Source organism: Diachasma alloeum, unplaced genomic scaffold (genome assembly GCF_001412515.2).
Source record: "Diachasma alloeum isolate Michigan unplaced genomic scaffold, Dall2.0 Dall_scaffold_00394, whole genome shotgun sequence".
Classification (NCBI taxonomy): Eukaryota; Metazoa; Arthropoda; class Insecta; order Hymenoptera; family Braconidae; genus Diachasma; species Diachasma alloeum.
Genome location: NW_021680533.1, coordinates 328,372 through 352,476, shown reverse-complemented (window position 1 = coordinate 352,476; position 24,105 = coordinate 328,372). Strand labels below are relative to the sequence as shown.

At 35.7% G+C, this 24,105-nt stretch overlaps 1 protein-coding gene across 5 annotated transcripts in view; it reads right to left on the bottom strand.

The window, feature by feature from the left end:
- Positions 1-24,105, bottom strand: part of LOC107041938 (retinoic acid receptor RXR) — a 63,746-nt gene that overhangs the window by 10,226 nt on the left and 29,415 nt on the right. For 4 of the 5 annotated variants that reach the window (XM_015262763.2, XM_015262760.1, XM_015262759.1 and 1 more), the window contains 2 exons: positions 4,269-4,398; positions 747-914 (listed from right to left, as the gene is read on the bottom strand). In XM_015262763.2, coding sequence (XP_015118249.1) covers positions 747-914; positions 4,269-4,398 — 298 coding nt within the window. The remainder of the gene's footprint in view (positions 1-746; positions 915-4,268; positions 4,399-24,105) is intronic. The other variant, XM_015262762.1, reaches the window with a different exon arrangement.

Sequence of the window (24,105 nt, the reverse complement as noted above, 5' to 3'; positions counted from 1 at the left end):
ATCACTCTGTCAACTTTTCAACAAAAATACGTACAGCGACGAAAAATGTATCTAGAAAATTAGGATGGTAACATCTCTCTAGCCGACCAGGTTCGAACTCTCAGTGTTTTTGCAGTTTGTATATTGATTGATGGAAATGAGTATTTTTAAAATATTTCCACCATCTTGACATTCAAGAATTCCTTTGAAAAGTAGAATGCTGAATTTAGAATTTTCCATAGAAAAACCACAAAAGCAGTGGGTTCCCAGTCTCATCCCACGCGAAGATGTTAACATCCCACTTGTGTAAGAAAATTTAAGATCAAATTCCCGGACAATGTTTTTTGGCAATAGAAGAATTCCCAAAAATTTAGGTACTTGGAGAAAACAAGCTGCAACTTTTAAAATTCCAAAAAGTTGTCGTAATTCCCTGACTTTTCCCTGGTCTTTCCAGGCCAATCAAATTCCCTGACAATTTCCAGTTTTCCAAATTTCCCTGACGGCTGGACACCCTGAGTAATTCCTTCCACAGATTCCTTGATTTTTTCTCATAGATATAAATATTCCACTGCGTCACTTCTTATTCTACAATCAACAAAAACGACCAGACACAAAAAAAGAAGAGAACCATAGAAAGAGTCGCCGGTAATTAAAGGTTTTTCTTCTTGAATAATGAAAGACAGTCAAGTTCTATAGAAGACCGAAGAAACACAAATGGAATGATTTCTTATGAACGATATTCCGTGACCGGATGGGTTAATACAAACCTGTAGACGCCATAGTGTTTTCCACTGGCCCGATCACCGCAGATCGAGCACAGATGTTTGCTGCCGGAAAGTGGATGATTCGGTGGATACGGTGAGCCAGCACCGGTCTTGCTTTGGCCGCCTGGCGATGTGCTCAAAAGACTACTGTGACATCCCATGGTAAATGACCTGGAAACGTGTAGGAATTTATTGGTCCATCAAGGATGATTTGTGGTCTCCACTCAACCACATCTCGGAGAAAAGAGCGATCGATAAACATCATGCATTGTCTTCTCAAAGAAATGTGTCACTCTCATTTTAAATATCTCGATAATCAATGGGCATGATTGAGACAAGTCGCGGGGGAAATTGAGGGATTGTTATTACGAATATCATGGTTTTTCACTCATGTCTCTATAGTTTACGATTCTGGAGACACTATTATTCGTTTGAGTAACTGGCTTGAGACCTTTAGTTTCTAAGAGCGCGTACACCGTGGAGCGTACCTATGCACAAACGTTCACATCCTGAGAACTATTATTTGTAGAGATGTGAGATGACAATCATGTTATTTCTAGTGAAATTATCTATATTTGTCAGACTCGATGGGTTGATAACTTTTCAATAGTTTTCGAGATATTTCAATTGACAGTGGGACATTGTAGCGATGGCGAGAGCACCTGTGCTCAAGACTGTATTTGCCCTGCATGTACACATGAGATTTTACGGCAATTACTATATCGCAAAATTTCGATAACAAGAACTAAAATTTTTGTACAATCTAGATTTTATATGTAGGGGAGAATGGGGCACAATGAAACAGGCGAAAAATAACTGTTTGACGTAATTCAAGCAAAAAATTTTGTTTTATTACATACTTTTTTTATTACATTCAGTAGCATGGAAAATTATTGAGAAGTTTTAACGGGCGAAGATGTTGTCAATGAATTAATTGAAAAGAAAGTGATACAGTAAAATCCAAAGTCCAGAGCAAGGCCCTGGGAAGGGGGAAAAAGAAAAATGTGATGATGAATTTCAATCGAATGAAAACAGGAAAGTATAATCGGCCTAATCTAATTAATTGAATTGTAATCAATTGAATTATAAGACGAATAAAAAATTATTATTCTCATCAGTACTCCCAATAATAAAAAAAAGTTAATAAACAAAAGTTGATAAGAAAAATGGTTTGTTTGCTTGAATTACGTCAAATGGTCGTTTTTTGACTGATTCATTTTGCCCCACCCTCCCCTAATAGAATTGAATTGAAATACCATCTATAAAATTTTCTTGAAAACTGCAGCTTCTATTGAAAATTCTGTCGAGGTGCTGTTGAGATAATCCTATGGATTATGTCTATGTTCTTTTCTACATGATCGCTCAGATTTCGGTTTTATAGGATTGTGACGTTCTATAGGAAATCTAGATTCAATAGGGAAAGAATGAATCAATTTCTATACGTTCTAATAGATTTTTTTTTGAAACGCTATAGTTTCGAATCAAATTTATGAAAAATTAAATAGCAGCAGCATAATCCATAGAATATCCTATATGACGAAAATTCCAACAACTTTAAGAATATTCTCAAAATCTCTAAAGGCTCCTGGATTAATCATCACTTCAATACCTTCACTATTTGACTCTAGTCTGGTCACGAAACGCGACTCTGGAACTTGGTCACCTCCGCGGGGATTCGCCGCCGTGTTATTTAGACTTTAGCGTTGCCGAATTCATTCTACACTCCGGGGCGCGTTTAGCGAATTTCCGGCAATGTCGCGTCATGTGGGCAATTTCATTGAACATCAGAAAAAATCATTCATCTATTCAAAATAATTTGTTTTCTTTAGGAATTTTGGGAAATATCTTATTCTAAAAACTACCATAATTTTTTAGATACTTCAACTGACATAGCCAATTTTTTTTTGCATTTTTCCGGTTAGCTAGTCAATTGTAATCGAAGAAAATGACGGGCGGCGGGCTTTCACTCATAGGACGATCAATCTAGGGTTAAATAGTTATGTATATGATACGGATTAATTTTCTTATCTGTCTTGGACGAATGAAAATACATATTGTCCATCTACAATTCTATCTTCATCCCTAACGCATATTCGTTTACACCGGCCAATGCCCGACTTACAATAATTACAATACAATTACCCCAAATCCAATAATGAAAAATAATGCCAACATTGTATGTAATACAACTGATGACAAGTCTGGGCAAGTGACCGCAATTTGCGTGACCTCTCAAAATTACATCAGGGCTACCGGATACAGCGATATAGACAACATACAATGCGCGAATGCAAAAGTGGCGTGACGGCCACACCAGACTCATCCCCGCTAATGTGCTTTTAAGGCTGGGATAAGGCAGACCTGGAGGAGATTGTGGTCACGTCAGTCACGAATGCTCGGGGGTCACTGATTTCTTTTTCTTTTTTAGGCTTTAGATTAATTGAGACTATTTTTTTTTACTTAATTTTTTATTTTCGAACCAATTCTTGAATTAGGGTATTTACATTTGGAGAATTATGCGGAGTAGACACGAAGACGGTTTTTGTTGCGTAATATTTACTCAGAATTATTTTAAGTGGAGAAATATCTTCATTTTGTCAGCAAATTGAGGTTTATTTTTTGGGGATATATCTTAGAATCGAATATAGTTGGCGAAATTTTTGTACGGAATTTTTGTCATCTGTCATCCTTTCTCGGAAATTTTCTCTCTACATTTGGTTTTCTAAACATCTCCACCTAAAACCACTTGTTATAGAGATAATTCATATTTAAAAGAAACAAATTTGTTCATTTTTAGGTTTTACATACGAAGTCGATTTTTACGTTTCTTTCAATATCGAATTATCTCGGTAACGGAGATTCAAACCAATAAAGTTAGAAGATACTTTCGTTGGAAATTTTATTCTCCAAATGTGTTCTCCCGCACCCACCCTTTTCGTAGGGGAGAGTGGGGCAAAATGAAAAAGGAAACAGTCGAAAAACTACTATTTGACGTAATTCAAGCAACAAAAAAAAGCTGATTACACTTTTCTTTTTTCATTTGATTGAAATTCAGCATCACATTTTCCTTTTTCCCCCTCTGAGTCTCCCCTTCGATCTTGCTCTGGACTTTAGATTTTGCTGTTTGATAGAAAATGTTCTTTTCCATTAATCCATTGAGAAAATCTTCACCCGTCAAAACTTCTCAATACTTTTCCATTCTACTGAATGGAAAATTATTATTCTCATCAGTACTCCCAAGAATAAAAAAAAGTTAATAAACAAAAATTGGTAAAAAAAAATATTTAATGAAAAAAATTTTTTTTGCTTGAATTGCGTCAAACAGTCGTATTTCGACTGTTTCATTTTGCTCCACTCTCCCCTAGATAAACGCCAAGTACTAGAATTACTTGGTTTTAATTTTTTTCCTTTCCAGATAAATCGCAGGGAAAACTTTTTATATTGTTAAAAATTCGCGACTGAAACATACTTTTAATCATTTACTTTTTCTTTAATAAATTCCCTGATTATTTTTCCAAAACTCACCCCGGGCTATTAGGTCCAGAAGGGCTGAAATTCCCGGAGTTCATGAGACTCGCAGTATCTGGTTTCATATCCAACGGACTCTGGGGCCCCACCGAGGACATCGACATGTTACTGCTGTCGAGGCTCAGCCCTGCAAAACAGTAAACAAACAAGAATTAGATAAGTTCATCTTCGATGAAAATTTGGAAATTAATCTACGAGCGAAGCTAAATGTCACGTGTGGAATTCCTCGATTAATGCGTGTATTTATTGTTCAATTCTCTTGTGGATATTTACGAACGATATCGTGATATGTAATTGACCAGATGGTGGTACAGGGTCAACCAGAGTGAGATGTCAGGGTGACAGCAAATGCCATGATCATCAATTATGCAACCAGTCGCGAGACCAATGATTTTTATGATAAATGAAAAAGATTTTTCTAGGCACGTCATTACCTGGAAAATGTCATAAAAATATTCTTTTCAGAATTTATTGAGATATGATGAATTTTATGGAGTTAAGTCCGATTTGAGGATTATATTTCGCTTCTGCCCAATTTTATATTCTGAACTAGAGGGCTGTGCCCTCCTCGCTTGCTATGTTTAGGCGTTCGTATTATATAGAAAACAAAATTGATGGAATGATGTACCTCCGTTGGAAAATTGAGGTTTTCATTATTTGCAAAAGACTCCAACCAACATCTTTTGCGGTGAGATTCAATCATTCATTTTTCCATTTATTTACATAGAATAGTGTGAGGTATACTCTTATTATTACTTCATGATTGTTGATGTTCAAAAATGACCTAAGCGAGCTTCAGCAGTTTTAGAGTAGTTGAACTTGAAGAAGGATTTCTCAAAGTGTAAATGATGTTAATCATGAAACACATGAATGGTCAAAAAAATTAAAAAAAAAGAATTTGACCCCTATATTCTCCCCATATGAACTCATATGAACATATTACAGACATAGAGATAATAATTCATTCTCAATGGCATCATCAAGGTCGCAATAAGGGTTAGAATCAGGGGCGCCTCCTGAATTTTCAAACCTCCTTATTTTTTTATTATTAGAGGGATACATTCATTATTTCTCAAAGGTTTTTAAAATTTTTCAAAGACCGTTCCGGCTGTCTTCGAAAAATTAATTTTCGTTTTTCGATGAATCTTTTTGCGACAGAAAAAAGATCTCCCAAAGTTTTTTTTGAAGAATTATTCCTCATGCAAAAACACAATTGTTATAACGACCCAACCGTGGTGAGGATGATGCCATCAAGTTCATCAGTAATTGCAATTGAACGTCATTGTCGCCCACAATTGTGATTGACGACCAGCAGATACGAGAATTTGACAAATTACTCGATCACTCCGAACACTAAATCATTTCCCTCGAACAACTGAATGAATTTTTTCACACTCCCCCAAGGTCCACAGATCACTCTCCTATCCCGAGAAAAAACGAGACAGACCGCCCGGGCACCTTGACCAAGCAAACACGTCGGTGCAACGCTCGAGAGCGCGGGCTATTCATCGTAGCGAATATACCCGGGTATTTATACCCGCGTGTTTACATGATAAACGCAGCCACACTGGATACATGTATGAAACCAGCATTGAGTTTTTTTTTTCTTCTCGGCTATTAATTTTTTTCCACTCGGGTGTACAGTCGGATATTATTTTGAAATGTTTCCGAACGGGTTACGACCTACGCTACGTCGGATTCGCTTGTACTGGATGGGTTCGTAGGCAGTTGTAACGATCATTTGAGTAATTGATGACGATTCAATTACACGATCAAAATGTATCCGATACATATCGGTGAAGATTTTGTTCTTTGAACTAATTTTATTTCTATGGAAATAGAAAATTTTGAAGAATGGTTCGCACAAAAACAAATTTAACGTGAATTACGTTTTCTCAAGCGTAATTTACAATTTACTAATTTACGCTTAACGTCAATATGATGTCGGGTAGATTTTTTCTGTCATGAAAATCGGAATTTAGGCTTCAAACAGGTGTTTCTTTTGCGATTAAAATAAAAACGTATGTTACACCCAAACAAAGCGTCTTTTGCGCTTACAATAACTTTTTTTCGCCGTTTATTACGCAGAGATAAACGTGAAATACCGAAAAAATCATCATAATTTACAAATACAAAACCGTAAATTGCATTTATGGAATCGTAATTTAAGAATACAAAATTGTAAATTACGATTACGTAATCGTCATTTTAGGCTATTTGGAACGTAATTTACGCAACAACTTCAACCGTGAAATACACGGAGAGAAATGTTCAGTAAAAATTACGGAACGCTCCGGAAAAATTCCGTGATAGTTCCGTAAAATTTCCTACAACCACATTTCGCTCCGGAATTCCCGAAAAGATTACGCAAATTTTATTGAATATTTCTCTCCGTGTACGCTTCAGAAAGTGTAAAAGACGACTTCTTAAACGTAATTTACATTTAGGTTTTTCTGTGTGTTAAATGAAGCATTTTTAATTGCCAATAACTTCAGATCGGTGAAGTTAAATCTGATGATTGTTTCTTCATTCTGAAGATATTTTTTTCAGGTCTGGAAATTGCATTTGGAATTTATTAAAATGGCATCACTTGATCAGGATATGTCGATCAATGAAAAATTTTGTCGTCACAGAAAAATAGTTTATCGCATTTCATATTACATAATACAAGACGTACAGAATTGAGTGTTGAATACAAATAATACTAGAAAAAATACAATGACTCATTCTACGTAGCCATATGCTAATTTTAGCAATATACACTCATCAATGACAAAAAATCACCTCAGCAATTGCCTCGAACATGACGAAACCGTCGCTATTTCGCACCTTCTCCCAGGTGAGTTGTTGAACTTTGAAATGAGCATTAATTTCGAACTAGACCAAACGAACATACGTTCAATGTCATTGTTTGAAGACGACGGCGAGAGTTCAACCATGCCACAGTTGGCTAGTTCAGGTGTGAATAGGTAAATGAACGGAGGCAGCCATTGTGTGAATGAAGAGCAGTTCGAAGACAAGTATAACAGAGGGAATAGGTATGCAAACATCACATATCGGAGACGGGTATTGTCGTCTAGGGAATTCATGTCGATAAAGTAAATAATGATGAGGACACATTTCAGAGACATATTGAATAATTGATAAAAGTAATTTTTTTGATCGTCTTAAGCAGTATGTATCCACTTTTAAAAAATCGAGTGCAATGATTTTTGAAGCTTCTATTCCGCTTATCAAGTAATGTAATATGATGTCTATGTATATTTTTTTATGTACTGTAATTTTTTTACCAATTAAAAAATGGAATACAATTCTGTATTATAAAAAAATGCATACCTGTATAGTATATATAGTATATATAATATTCTATAAGAAAAATAGTTCTCAATGGAATAAGTATTCTAAAAAAAATTCTCCATGAAATAAAAAATCAGTAGGAGCAGGACCAACGTCTTTGGCGCGGAGAAAATGATGGAGGAGTAGATTGATACAGACAGTGAGTTGAAAAACTCCGCGCCAAGAACGTTGGTCCTGCTCCTACTGATTTTTTATTTCATGGAGAATTTTTTTAGAATACTTATTCCATTGAGAACTATTTTTATTATAGAAACCTGATTGTGCACTATTACCATTAATTCAAAATTCCTGACTTGGCTTCCTTTTTTATTTCCATGTGTTTTTCAAAAACTTCGACTTCCCAGTAGGAATCAAACAAAACTTTTTCTTGGCCCAGTTTTTTAACAAAAACATTTGTTTTTGAGTTTTTAGGCAGATTTCATTATTTGTTCACAAATAAGCAGACTGTTTTTACACCCGGTGAAATTTGTGCTTTTCAATTCAATTTAACTCATTCATTTTTCATAAGATAGAACATTTTTTGAATCAACAATTGAAGGGAAATAAACAGTTCTACTCCAGATTTATTGTCTCCACCGAATTTCAATATTTAACTATCTATTAATAATTTTCTGACTTGATTTGGTTCCTCATTCAATTTTTGCTCTGATGATTCCTATGCGGATTGTATTTCTTGGAGAGGAATTGATTTCCTTATAGGAACAGTCGAACAAAATATTCACAAAGAATTCTTTTCGAAAACATTTGTTTTTGTTTTTTTTTTGTTTTTAAAAATATTAGGGAAACATTGGGTGGAATGGACTCTTCTGACTTCTTGGTTCAATATTTATAACCAAGGCACAATTTTATCGATTGAGCTCAATCTAAGCTTATTACAAAGGGGTTGACTGTAGTTTAATTTTAAAAAAAAATCTATTTCATCAACACTTCAATAAGACATCAACATTTTGAAAAGGGTTCAAAGTGTCCATTTAATCCCCCCGTCTGCTACTAATTTTTCCTAAATAATCACAAAAATTGTTCACATTTCACTGTCACTTAATTTAGTGAATTTTTTTTCCATGGAATGAGAACATTTTCTGTTACACTTGGAGAAAAATAAATATTTTCTTTTCGAATTTAACTATTCACAGACATTTAATACTTGATCACACAATATTTTCGACACATCTCACTTTTGTCACATTCCAAACATAAACCAATAACCTCACGAACAGTGCATAAACTACCTTTATGTCCGAGGTCCGCATATGAATATAGGTATGGTGGGATGAAATTCGAATTTTCGACGAGAGAAAATAAAATAGAACACCGAGTCAATTTTTCGTTTCATTCTAATAAGTGATTTAACGTGAAGAAGAACATTTCCCGTGGTTCTCCATAACAACATCACAACCCACATTCAAATGCACTGGTGGAAACACTTCAACGTTGGATATGAGGCTCAGTTGGATCGGCGCCGCCAACGTTACAACCTGATTCTCCGACTTTATAATGGGTGCGTTTCGGAATCAACTACCGTAGCTGCAGTAAAGCAAAATTAGATAGGGTTGCAGTACTGCTACTGCTACTACGTCGATTGCGAAACGCGCCCAATGTGAATCGCGAGAATGTGAATACCAAACCGTTGCTATGCGCGTATCTTTTTTACTGTTAATCCAAAAAATACCATAGTTACACCGTTGAGAAGCTCATAGGCGATTTATACAATGTAACTAACGACACTTTCCCGATTAGTCGTCCCGTTATCATTATACCGAATGTAAATCATTTAGAGGTAGTGGAGGGGGAAGTTCTGTCGTGTATAGATACGCGGTGTGCTTGGCCTGATGTTTTGCTCAGTCGGTCAAAACTTTTCTTGGCCGATACGCTGCCGCGTATCTCGACCAATACGCTACCGCTATCTCGATAATATTATACTACATAATATATACTATATATATTATTATACATACATGTTTTATACTGTAATTTTTTCTAACTGTAAAAAAATTAAGTTCTGTAAAAAAAATATATAGGATAGCATATGTATATGTATATAGTACATAATACACCCCTAAAAATAAAAAAAAACGCAAAAAGCAAAAGAAAAACGAAGAAGAACATGAAGAGGATTATAACGATTCCGAATAAATTATTCAACAATTAAATTCTCATCCTGAAAAACTTTGTTCAGACCATTCATTTTTCCTGCATTATTATTATTGAGATAAAAAGTAATGAAAGTGAGGAACGGTAAAGTTTTACTATTCTGGCACCCATGGAAAACAATACGAGTGCGAAGCGCACGCCCTGTTTTAGTTATTGCAATTTTGTGGTAGAGTAATCCTTGCAGCCCAGTAGTATGAAAATTTACTGTAAAAATTTCTACAATCGTGCTTTTCAGGTATATTGAACCTATAAGGAATTTTATGAATTATATTAGGGTGCTATTGGAGTTTTTATAGATTCCATACGGTTACTATAGAATTTTTTATGGAAGCTATATTTTTTTTCAAATAAATTCTTCAAAACATGTTGAAACTCCGTTTGATTTTTGTTAAAATATGAATTTCCCGCAGGAAATCCTATAGAAAATTCAATAGATACGACCTATGAAACCACTAGAAGGTTGCTGTAGAAAGCAAATCTTATAGAGCATATATAAATCCAATTCTATTACCTACAGAGTTTATGTGAACATTTGATTTGTGAAATGTCGTTATTGAAATTTCGTGGACGCGTAAGATCGTACGTCACAGTAACCTAACCGAAGTTGCACTGCTTATAGGTTAGTCAAATTACGGTTTGGAAATCAAGGATGATAGAAAAAGGATAAAATCCATGGGATATGCGGAAGAATGATGTGAAACACATACTAAGTTTTTGGGATTGCAGCAAACCGGAAAATTGTTTTAAAAAACTCAAAACTGCAAAATTAAGCATCCACGTGACCTTTTTTGCTTTACGCCGATGGAACCGTGATAGATAGGATAAAAATGCATATAACTTAATTTGTAGAGCATAAAATTTCCTACAAAAAAATCACTGGCGGCATTTTCGTAATTCCAACCGTCAAGTCGCCAAGTGCGCTCAAAGTTGAACTACGAAAAAGCTGATTCGCCGCCAATGCCGAAAAGTCCATTTTAGTTGCAAAATTGCAAATAATTTATGAAAAATTTGATTAAAAAATATGAAAAAAATCAGGATGCATCTTAACCCTTCACGGAATGTTTCCAGGAGAGGAAATTTTTTTAAAAACATTTTTCTCTTTTTTCTTCATTTTTCAACCAAAATTTGCCATAACATCCAGTTATCTTATTGGAATAAGAACAAAAGGTGAGTTTTTCTCGTTCTCTCCTCTCCATTTTCATTCTTTTGACCTTTTCACTCAACTTTCATATTTAACTTGTTATTTGTTGATAAACTAAAAAAATTGCTGTTTTTCAATATATAATCTGACTGCAAAAATTTAATAAAAGGAAAAATTTTCGATTTTTGTCATTTTTTCAATGTTTAAAAATTCTTTGATTTTTTTTTAAATTTTTTGATATCTTGGTATTTTTTCATATTTTCAATACTTAGTGAGCTATGAATTATTTTAGATTTAGGGAAATGTTGTCGTCGGGCGCGCCCCACTCCACGCGCTTGATCTCCCCACTGTCCACATTCTCCGCGTAGGGGAACTTCTGCAAATGTTTCCTTTGCTAATTTCCTCCAAAAATATGAAAAAATTACAAAAAAAATTTTTGTCAACAATCAATAGTGCACAAACTCAGTGGGAGCTTCTGTTTTGAACCCCTGTATTTATAGTGCTAATTTGATGAGAAATTATATTGATGAAAATTTTTATCTTTCAATTGGAATTTAAACAAGAGTCAAAATTTGTAGGCGCCAGGTCTGCATTAAGTTTACTTGGAATTATTATACGAGAAGGAACTCTCTACGGATGCATCATCAAAAATTATCTGAACCCACTCGGGATGTGATTGTTAACAAAAAAATTTTTGGAATGTTTCCCATCAAAATTTCAGCCAATAGGATTGCCCTATTCAACTGTTTTTTATATAGTCAACACGAAATTCAACTGATAATTTTTTGATAATTCAACTGGTAATTTTTCACGTTGCCTTCATGTCTATGAAAAACAAAAGATTTACCGGTCGATTGAACTCTTCGTTGGAACTGACAGATGGAATTTGTCTCACATTACATTTTTGTCATTCCGGCCGTGAGGCAGCGCTTCACGGACGCTCCGCTCCGCTCCGCGTCCGTGAATCTCTGCCTACGGCCGTCATAACAAAATAGTATATTTCGTCACTAGGCCGAAAAAAACTTTTCTGGCGAATATGAGTTTGTAGCCCGAGCCGAAGGCGAGGGCTGCAATCATATGAGCTGCTTTTTCGTAGTTCAACTTTGAGCGCGCTCAGCGGCTTGACGGTTGAAATTACGAAAATGCCGCCACTGACTTTTTTGTAGCAAATTTCTTCATGCTCTACAAATTGAGTCCTATGCATTTTTATCCTATCTATCATGGTTTCAGCGGCGTAAAGCAAAAAAGTTCGCGTGGACGCTTAATTTTGCAGTTTTGAATTTTTTTAAACAATTTCCCGGTTTCCTACAATCCCAAAAACTTAGTATGTGTTTCATATCATTCTTCCGCATGATATCTCATGGTTTTTATCCTTCTTCTATCATCCTTGATTTCGGCCGAAAAAAAGTCCTTATTTGACTGGCCTATTAGAAGTACGATTCCAATAGTTGTGTGAACATGCTTTCGCCAAATACACGGAGAGATTCAACAAAAATTACGTATTTTTTCCGTAATTCCGGAGCGCAATGTGGTTGTAGGAAATTTTATGGAACTATCACGGAATTTTTCACGGAGCGTTCCGTAATTTTTACTTGAATTTCCTGTGAAAAATTACGATACCGTCACTGAAATTTTCTGAGTCGATTCCGTAATCGGTGAGCGGACTGTGAGTTCCGTAATTTTTACTGAACATTTCTCTCTGTGTACATTCTCGAGTGGAAGGTGCTTTCACCATCGCTACAATGTCCCAGTGTCAATTGAAATATCTCGAAAACTAGGGAAAGTTATCGGGACCTCCAGTGTGACAACCATAGGGAATTTCATAATGAATAACATTATTTTCCTCTCGCATCTCTACGAATAATAGTTTTCAGGATGTAGATGTTTGTGGATATGAGCGCTCCCCGGCGTCTTAAGGCTGTTCCTCTAACGGGTCAAAGAAATAACGAAAATATGAAATAAGTATGGATTACGTAGATTTTATGCACTGTTAAAAAGTTTTGTCTGAAATTTCCGATACACTTTTCCGGAATTTTGGTCGAATTTAATTACCACTGAAATTTCAAGGAATTTCGTCATTGAAAATTCAGAATTTCGTGGAAAAATCAAACAGAACTGTAAAATTCCGTTCCATTTTTTCCCTGAAAATGAATTCCAAACCAGAAAATTACATTAAGTATATTCTTGAATTTTCAGGACAATGATACTAAATGCGATTTAGGGGGAAAAAAATCATGAAATTTCAGATTTCACTGGAAATTCAATGTAATTTGACACTGAATATTCATATTAGATTGGAAATTTAAATGAATTAAGGAATTCTAGTTTTTATGCCGCTTAAAATTCTGGAATTATACTGAATTGTCAATGAAACCTGAAATTTCATGATTTTTTTTCTTCTCTAAATCGCATTCATTGTCACTGTCCTGGAAATTGGTGGTCAACTGTCCATGAAATTTCTTTCTTTTTCTAACATCGATGTGCTAAAAAAATTCAATTAAAGTTTCAAACTGATGAGGGTCTTCATTCAACAGAAAATTGAGCAACAAATTGACATGTGTAAAGAAGCATTTCATTTATCATAAAAATCTCTAAATTTTTCACGCAGCATGTCTACTTCAAGTGAGAGTGGCAGCACATTTCTTTGGGAACAAAATGCATGATGTGCATGCATTAACTTTTTGTTATTTTCCCTACAGTCTTTGCTTGTCGATTCACCATGAAATTTATCGGGGACTTGCAGGCCAGTTGCTTGCCTTATAAGTACAGGTTTGAAAAACTGTGGGGAAAATAAAAGATATCGCAAGGTTGAAACGCACTTTCTCATGAGTACATTTTTACCCTCAAAAGTGATAATCAATTTATTCGCATTTAATTGTGCAAAAATGACTCAATGGGTAAATGACGTTATTCACCTCTAGTTAATTATTCCGATCAATCTCTTCTAATTATTCTCCATAAAGTAATTCAAAATAATTCTTGGATGAAAGAATCTGTTGAATTTTTTTCTAAGAATCTCATCAAATTTCCGCGCATCTAGCGAAATAATATCCGATCCCCGTCATCCAATCCTAAAAAAAATAAAAAGCAATTCCAAAGGACAATTTCCATATTTCTCTCAGAAAAAGTATAACGGATCGTGCAACATTCCCAAGAGAAGCAAAAGTGTATGCACAAGAAACAGAGTCAGTAAAAAACAGGTTTTCGGTTTCGGAAGAGCATTTAAATCGTCAGACGATGACGTCACCCAGGCGATTCGCTTTGAAAAAGTCTATCATCACTTGCGATATTCTTCCAGAATTTTTCCAGTGGGAGAGAGATTTCTTTGCTACCGAACAAGGTAGATGAGATAAAAATTCATGGATTTTTTGTGCGATGCGATTTACATTGAAATATAACGTCTGGGAGGTTTTTTTTATAGTAATCGAAATTTCTTCACCAATTGTAAACATATATTATGATTTAACCATTGTCAATGGTATATTGTTCATTTTTACGAAGCGACATATAAAAATATATGATATATTATATACACTCTAAAAAAAAGTTACTACTCACCAGTACTGAATTCTACTTGGGAGAAGTTTTCTTATGAAAAGTTGGGAAACTACTTGTCCCAAGTACTTTTCATGTCCTTGGGTGAAGTACAATATTTGCTAAGCAAGTAGGAAAAGTACTAGGAGGAAGTACTTTTATTACTTCCTGTCAGCATTTTTCTTACTTCTCACAAGTACTTTTAATGCTTGGAGCAAGTAATTTTTCTACTTCTCGCGAGTACTTTTATGACTTGATTCCAGTACTTTTGGTTGGTTATTTTGTTGGGGAATTTCATATCATTAATTATCATTCTCATTATCGTTCTCATTATCATTATCATTATCATTCTCAGATGACAATGACCAAATTTCATCGAGGGGAGGTTACGATGAGTTTAAAAATCGCGAGATATTGCAGTAAGATTTATCACACATTGATGATTGATTATTTATATATGTTGAAAGACGAAGAATAAGTGGGAAAAAAAACGATTATTTATTGTTTATTTGTCCCTAAGACCTTGAAAATGAAGAAAAATAGCACAGTGTACTCAATTTTTGAGCTACAGGGGTTTCCTTTTGTAAATTTTTCAAAAGATGTCTAGAATAACGGTTACGAGCTACTTTTTTTCAAAATTCGACTTCTAAATAGGCAATTTCATTCTTTGTCGCATAATGAAATTGCAATTTTCACACAAGATAGCTCAAAAGATTAATACTTCAATTTTTTTGTTCAATATAAAATATAACAATTATTTTGAGAATCATTTTGCTGGCTATTTCGCATGAATATTACCTTTTTTGTTATTAAAAAAAAGGACTATTTGGAAATTAAATTTGGAAAACTTAATTGGTAATTGTTATTCTACACATCTTTTGAAAAATTTTGAAAAAAAAATCTCTGTAGCTCGAGAATTTATTACACTGGACTGTAGTCCAGTACATTTCAATTTTCAAGCATTTGAGGGGCAAACGAACAATAAACAATAATTTTATTTGCATTAATTCTTCGTTTTTCAACGATCTCCATTGTATGATGAATCTTACTGTAATATTCCGCGAAAATCCATTGGTACTGGATTTGAGTACTATTACTACTTGTCTCAAGTATTTTTTCTACTTTTGAGAAGTACAGCTCGGTACTCAGTACAAGTACTTTCAGTACTGATGATGAGTACAGTTGGTACTTGTCACCAGTGCTAATTGTACTTGGAGCATAAAACTTGTATTCAGTCGATTTTCGACTTGGACCAAGTAAAAAAATTAGCTTTTCTCCAGAAACGCCTCGGTACTGAATACAAGTAGTTTTCCTACTTATCAGAAGTAATCTTTTTTTAGAGTGTAGTCATTAAAATATAATAATGGATAATAATGGACACCACCATTCATCTCAATTTAATTGTGATCAATTTTTCTCCACTTCTATTCTTTTGAGAATATTCACAGTTCGGTTCCTATTCCATTCATCATCATCATTTCTTTCTACATAGATATAATAATAATGTCAAATTGATTTTGTATATTGCTAGAGCAATTGACCGAGGCCATGAAAATACACAGGAACGCACCAACTCACAGCATAGTGACGTGTTCTATATGCAGTTGCACTTAATATAGATCAACGTGTCATGCGCAGCTATTCTCTTGTACCTAGGTCAATCGTAGAAGGTTACGAGGTCGATTCGTGGTCGTATCGTCACTAAAAAACATGCGGTGGATTACGGACTAGACTCTGCACTATTGGAAAAACGGCCCACGTGAAATGCTTTGAATGAACCTGAATGCACGTGTGAGAAAACAAAAGGTCTTGCACTTTTTCCGTCATGTGACCTTTCAAGGTCTTTTTACACGGAGGAAAGTAAAGATCCAAGGGGCTAAGGTCAGGAGCACGTGATTGCAGAATTATTCAGAAAAAAACAATGGGTTTACTATTTCACGTTGAGTAATCGAAGGAACGGCTTTTCTCAAGGACGGCGACGTGACGAGCTGCTCATTGTTTCTGTCAATTGTGGGATTTCTGAAGAAAGTTGAAACCATTTCAAAGGTCTATAGACACGGCTAGTGTGGGACACGCCTAGAGGAGGCCCTTGTCTATACTTACTTTATAGAATAAAAAATCTACCAGTAAACAATTTGTTATGAGGAGGGCATGAATTTCTTTTTAGCCAACCTATTCCTCAATTATGTATGAAATAATTCGATAGGGAAAGCTAGCACTTTCTTTAAGATATTTTACTAAATTTCTATTGAAATTCCATCATAAACTGTCATTTTTAAAAAGATATTTAACCCTAGATTGGTCACCCTATGAGGGAAACCCCGCCGCGCATCGTTTTTCTTTAATTACAATTGACTGGCCTACGGGAAAAATAAAAAAAAATTTAACTTTGTCAATTGAACTGTCTAAAACATTATAGTAGTTTTTAGAACAACATATTTCCCAAAAATTCTAAAGAAAACAAATTATTTCGGACAGATGAATTATTTTTTCCCATGTTAAATGAAATTGCCCATGACGCGACGTTGCCGGAAACTCGCTAAACGCGCCCCGGCAGTGTAAAGTAAATTCGGCAACGCCAAAGCGTAAATGACACCGCGGCGAATCCCCGCAGAGGCGACCAATTGCAGGGTCGCATTTGGTGACCAGACTAGGGTTAATAGAAAAACGTTAATAGATTTTTATTTTTCTACAGAAATTCATAGACATAAATTTTCAAAATTCTTTCGGCTGTATCTTGATTTGTTCCTCATAATAAAATATAAGAAAAAAACTTGGAGAATTCGTACCCGAAAAATCTTATTTTAGCAAAAATGCAAACAGAATGAGTTATATAGAAAAATATCTTTTAAAAACCGCAAGGCAATGTTGAATAATGCAAACAGCAAATCGAATTTTATAAATAGGATCCTAATAGCAATTTAATAGAATTTATTAAAGAAAGCGCTAGTTTTTTTTTACCTTTTGTTTCCGAACAGAAGCTTTGTAATCGTTCAAAATTAAGTTTCTAAATTTTTGTGTCAGGGTAACTAAATATGGTCTAAAAAGTATAAATATGCGATTTTTAGATGGTGTCTGGATGTGCGTATTGTGTGTGTATTTTTTTTAAATTTTTTTCGCAATTTTCTTCATAGGAGCTTGATGAAATTTCATGAATTTTTCCATGGATATAGACGTTAATAGGCTCTATTCATCGACACCAATCAAAGTTGAATTATTCATAGAGTTTGCGAAATGTTGGTATTTTTTCAAAAATCGATTTTTCGACGCTCAATCCAAGAATTGTTATCAGAATGAAATGAATCATGGCTTAAAGAAATTGTATTGTTAGCCTCTTGATTCTATCAGAATATGCTGCGGATCGCATCTATTACTGTTGAGCTATAGTTTGTGAGATTTTTTAGAAAAATTTTTCATGATAAACTGGAAAAATTAACAATCATATCAATGAAATCATGGCTCAAAAAGATAGCTTTGATGTTTTCTCAATGAAGTGCAAAGATGATGAAAACAGCATAACTATTTATTAAGTTGCAAAATAGCAATATGAAGCTTTAGGTCATATTAAATTCATATGGGGTCAGATGAGTATCGCATGCGGTTATATGGGAGTCATATGAGGGTCATATGGGCTCACATGGGGTTATATGAAGTGATATGGGTTCATATGAGGTTCATAGAGGGGCTGTATGAGGTCATATGGGGGTTCTATAGGCTCATAAAAGAGTAATATAGGGAATAGGGATCATAAGAGAGTCATACGGGTGTCACTATTGAAAACAATAAAAAATAAGAGTAATAAATTTCAAAAATAAAGAATCCATTCGGAAGCATATTGGTAATTTGTTAGCAACATAAACTAATGAGTCAATATATACTAAACCCATATAGAGAAAATGCGATTATCCATTTGTTTTATATGTGATATTTCGAAATCAAACAGAGAAAGGTAAAGTTGAAACAGACCAACTTAGGCCCTCTTCAGGCCTCCAGAAGGTTTTCTGTAAATTTCCGTGTAACTTTCAATGGATTTTTAAAGACATGACGACTGAATTATCATCTGACCGTAAAGACATTCAAATCTTCCCCGTTTGATATGCTATTATAGATATTATATCGGATGAACAGTACAGCTATTTTGCGTTTTCAAGTCCGATAGGGTTCGGAATATACGGCCCTTGCGAAGTAACGCGCGATGCTAAATTTCAGGTCCTGTTGAGGATGCCCCCGGACTGCCCCGTCGCTTGTCTCATCAGGACCTCAAAAGGAACCCATAGTCTTAGCTATTAGTTTTACATGGCGGGTTGTGAAGAATGGGCGCGTGCCTCATGGCTTGTTGGTATTAGGGTCAAGGCTTCACGGTTCGCTTAATCCGCCATCTCAATTTTGGCAAGTACGTGATTATAAGACATACGGTTTATGAATAGGAGATCGTCTAGGTCTCGATTAGGGCTATGCACGTGACTAGGGATGGGCGGTGTTTGTCGATTAATCGAAAACATAGATTTTTCATGCCCCAACATCGATGTTTTTCATTTGATGTTTTCAACAACCAATTAACCGATTTTCGATTATTTTTTCCAAACATCGATGTTTCTGACCAAGCTAACAAATGTTTTCATTTTTTTGTTAAATACTAATGTTGATTGATTGAGAATAAACAAAATAATAATTTAAATTTTTAACAATTATTGCAGCTAACGTTAAGCCACGGAAAAAAATACTTGAAATATTTTTTTCATCACGCTGTGACGAAAAGTGAACTTTTCGGCACGCTCCGCGTGCCTAAAAGTCCAATTTCCGCCACATTGTGATGACAAATATTGTTCGTAACTCGTGAAAAAATGTTTTTTTGCACTCGTTACGAAATATACTATTTCAATTAAAAATTCAACTCTCCAGCAGTACTTATCATTGAAACGTAAGTTCCTCGGGCTGCATTTTTTGAATATGTGTAATTTTCAATAAATTCAATAAAAAAATTATTAACAAAATTTGTGTTTTTGCTGTGTAATGAGAAAAACCTCGATTCTTCGGTAATCGATATTTTTTAAAACATCGCCCATCCCTACCCGTGATTCAGACGAGACTTCACTTTGAAGAGATTGTCTTGCTCTAAATAAACATGGAAATTTTTGGGACTTTTTCGAGATGGTTCTGCCGCTAGACACTTTACGAGACAAAATTTTGGAGAGATTTTCTCGGTCTCAGTAAACATGAAAATCTTTGCTCTCATCTCAGTCTCGAAATAGGCAGTACTGACTCCTTCCGTGATAACTCCCAGTCAATTTATCTCATCTCGGTCTCTATTTTTTCGTGTTTTTTAAAGCAAAATCTCGGTTTATCTCGTCTGGATTTTCTACATATAAAAAACGAGATAAATTGACTTGAATTCATCACACGAGGAGTCGATACTGCGCATTTCAAGACTGAGACGAGACCAAAAATTTCCGTGTTCGCTGAGACTGAGATAATCCCTTTAAATTATTGTTTCGTAAAATGTCTCTATATATAATATAGACTTCGAAAAATTGTTGATTGAAAAGTGCTTTTTGGAAGCTTCGCGTGGGCCGTGACGTCACAGCAGGGAAGTTGCGATGTCTCTCATTCACTCTCCTCGCCGAACTCAGCGGAGGCAACATGCACCGTCTCTCTGGCACGTTGGCAGCTTAGTCCCTAAACAGTTACACTGAGTCTTAGTGTAACTACCCTGCTGTGACGTATCGATCTCGGCAGCGTATGTTTGAGCGCTCAATTTTGAATTCATTATTAACCCCTCAAGTACGGAGCCTCTGCCAGACAAACTGTCCGAACGGCCGAGCACACCACGACATATGAACTCTGAAATTTATTCGCTCTTAACTTCTAAACCTATTGATGAAAAATTTCGGGATAAAATGCTATGGATGGTCGTTCTCATTGCGTATAACAGAAAAAAAATGGGTTTTTTCACTCTGAGGTTTTTAAATAGTCATCGTTTGTATGCGCCAAAACGTACTTTTTGGTTTTTGAAAATCAAGATACTTTAAACTCGCTGGTAATGCAACCTTGCCTTATGGTAAAATGGGTACGTATTATTTTTGTATTTATTTTTTTATTTTTTGGTTCCATATGTATACCCTCTCGGGTTTTTACATTTTGTTCCCTTCCCTATTTGCGTTACCATGGGCCGATTCACTTTATCCCCAACTGCACCCCAGTCGGGATTGGACTGCCAGGGAAACCATGAAAAACCTCAGTCGTGCAGCCGGCCGATAATGCAGGGATTGCACTGTGTCTGTTGGTCACACTGGCTCAATGGGCACAGTGGTTCTCTACATTCGTGCCTAGCGACTGTAGTCCCACGCGGTTAGGTGTGTCTGAGCGGACACCCATCCAAGTGCTGGGGCAGACCGAATGCTGCTTAGCTTGGATGACCGTCGGAGCCACACACTCCTCGCGTGACCACTGCAGCCATTTATTATTTTTGTATTATTGTATTGTTTTTTCTAAGATTTCTTTATTTTTATCGAAATTACCCAAAAACCCATAGGAAAACTGGCATTGTCGCACAAAGTGACTACTTCATTTTTCCAAAGTCGTAGCCCTGCAGAGTGTTTTACTTGGTTCAGGTGTGAATTATAACCTATATGATGACCATGTGATGGCAGTCACAAATCATTAAAAATGGATCGTTTACCTCCGGTTAAAAAAACTAAACGTTGAAATGATAAATTAGTAACAGAAAACGTATAATTTACGTACGTTAAAGATTAGCTAATGGCGGACCACGTTGACCAGATGAATTAAGACATGGAAATAACGGAGACAATAAAGTAATAGAGACACTAAAGCAAACTGCTGATGGGACACCTACCGTCGTGAAACTGAAGAAACACTCATCAGCTATCATAGGTTTTTTAGAGAAGCAAACAAGCAACTATGCTTTCGAGCTTGTTTTGTACGTTATTGGTGAAATGGTGAAAGAGTCAGTGGTTACCATAATATATAAAATATGTGTGATTCATTCGATATTAATGATCAATGAGTTTTATTGATGTGATAAATGCCATTACTAGTAAATGACAGCCTTTTTCAGTCATCATTGACCTTAAACCAAATCGAAAATAATAGTTCTATTGAAAAATAGTGGACTTCAATTCGTAATTTTTTCAAATCAATATTCTTCCCGTAAGATTTACATCGAATGACTAGAAAATTTGTGCCGACGTTTGAATTTCGCGCTGCTGAGGCTTGGTTTTCTGCACGCCATTGCCATATGAGCAGATCCACGTCAAAACGCAAGGTCAAAAAAATCGATAGCGGGGACCTTTTCCTAATCTTCTTTTTCTAACCAATTGCTCCTCGAACAAACATTTTGAAAAACAAATTATTGAAAAATATTAAAAATTGAGGAAGTTGTGATTTTTTGAATTTTTTTTTTTAACCTGAATATTTTTAGGCGATTTTTTTTTTGAATTTTCATCAATATCCCACCCGAGTTTGGAACTATTAAATCCCCCTTTGTCCCACGGAATGAGTACGGAAAAAACTTCAAAATGAGCGGTCATACTTGGTATTCCATCTTGCTTTACGGAGTTTATGCGGCAAAACGTTTTTTTTAAATGACAATTGTCTCAAAAACCTTTTTTTAAACCTGAAATATTCGCGAAAAATCATTAAAATGATGAAAATTTTGGCGTTAATGAAAGTAATTTCTCCGCAGTGGGGGCTTGCATTTTGATAATTTAATTATCCCCAGCACGCACTTTGTTATTTGAGGACAATATTTTCTAAAACCAATGCTGATTTTTTTTTTAATTTTAGAAAATTTTCAGATTGAATTATAAAATTGCGGCCGAGATATTTAAAAGGCGTAAGTGTCCCATACGTAGGGAAGGATGCCCAAATATCGGGTCCCAAGTAGCAAACCTTGCGAAAGATATCTGAAAGTATACCAAAAAGGCAGACTAATGTCCGTCCAAAAGGTATCTTGCAGTCACACGATAACTTTTAGATAACTTCTAGGTAATTTCTAGACACAAGTTACCTTTTTGGACAGACATTAGACAGCCTTTTTGGTATACTTGCAGATACCCTCCAGAACTGTGCTGCTTGGGGAGTTTCCGATATGAGGAGGGGGGTTCCATATATGGGAATTTTCTAAGGGGGGGCTTAATTAATTGGAAGGAGAGGCTTATATAGGTGATGTTATTTATGGGACGGGGGCCTGTGTATGGGGGAGACTGAATTCTCGATGTACACCCCCCCCCCCGTAGACGACTTTGCTCACCGGTGAGTCTTTCAAGGATATCTCCGAAATTAAGGGAGATAGCGAATTTTCACTGAAAAATTGGGAGAGGGGGGGGGGTGAGATCTAACCATTTTAAAGTCTTGATCATCATCGCAGCATACCCCAAATGGGTTGAAGCGATGTAAAATAACAATAAAAAGAAAAAAAATCGTCTACGGGAGGAGGAAGGCCTCCTACTGGAGTCCCATACATTAGGGGGGGGGGTCGCACTGGATTCTCGACGTACAAAACCCCCTTTCACAAAACACTCCTCTTTACAAAACCTCTCTCTTTACCAAACCGCCCTCATCGCAAAACTCCCCTCNCAACCCCCCCCCCCCCATTATGTGACTCCCCATGTAAATCCAGCATTTTACGCCTTGCCCTACACCTAGACCACCTTACGTAAAACCTTCTCCTTTCATTTCATTTATTCGTATTCAAAATTGGCTGTCGCCACAATACAATAACATAGGGGTACAGTTTGCAAAATTAACATAGCGCTACATTTTCAACATAATGTTGGCGTAATGTAAAAAATTTCCCCCCTTGATGAAATCACCATTCAATAAAATTCCCCCGTATATGAGACCTCCCTCGGATATCACTACCCCCATGCATAATCCTCCCATACATGAAGCCCCCTCTTTACAAGACCCTCCCCCAAAAAATGAAAAACATTTTTTAGCCGAGAATTGTAGAATAAGCGCCTAATTGATTGTTTAAAATTGTTTATATGATACGTGCGTGTAACCGCATAGGTTTCAGTTGACTATAGTCAACTGGAAAGTAGCGGGTTTCGAGCGCCTACCCACACTCAACTAAAACCCGAAATAACGCATGACGCGCATGCGCATCACCTATTAAAAGAGAAATACAAGGAAGGAAATCTAACCTCCGAATAGTAAGTAGGGTGAACTGCCCATTTACGGAACATTTAAGCCCTTTCAGAAGTTTACACAGTCATGAAATATTGAAATTTTCTCTTGAAAAATTTAAGAAAAATACTGCCTAATTCCAAATTTAGTCTATTTTCTGAAAAAAAAGGAAGGAACCTATCACTTGATGGGAAATAATTGGAAATAATTAATAAGTACACGCACATCGAATATACCAAGGACGGAACACTTTTGCCAAGAGTGGAACATCGTCTGCCCATTTACGGAACATTGGAGGTTAGTGTGACGTTGAGAGATTAATTCCTGATGCGAAGTCATATCGAGGAGGATATTAATCAGAAAATATACAATTTTGTTCAATTCCTCCCGAAATTTATATCTTTTCGGTGGATTTCCCCAACTGTCAATACAGACTGACGACCATGAGAGTATCCAGATACTTTGTCGTTGACTCGTGAATGCAATGTAGTTTTGGGGATA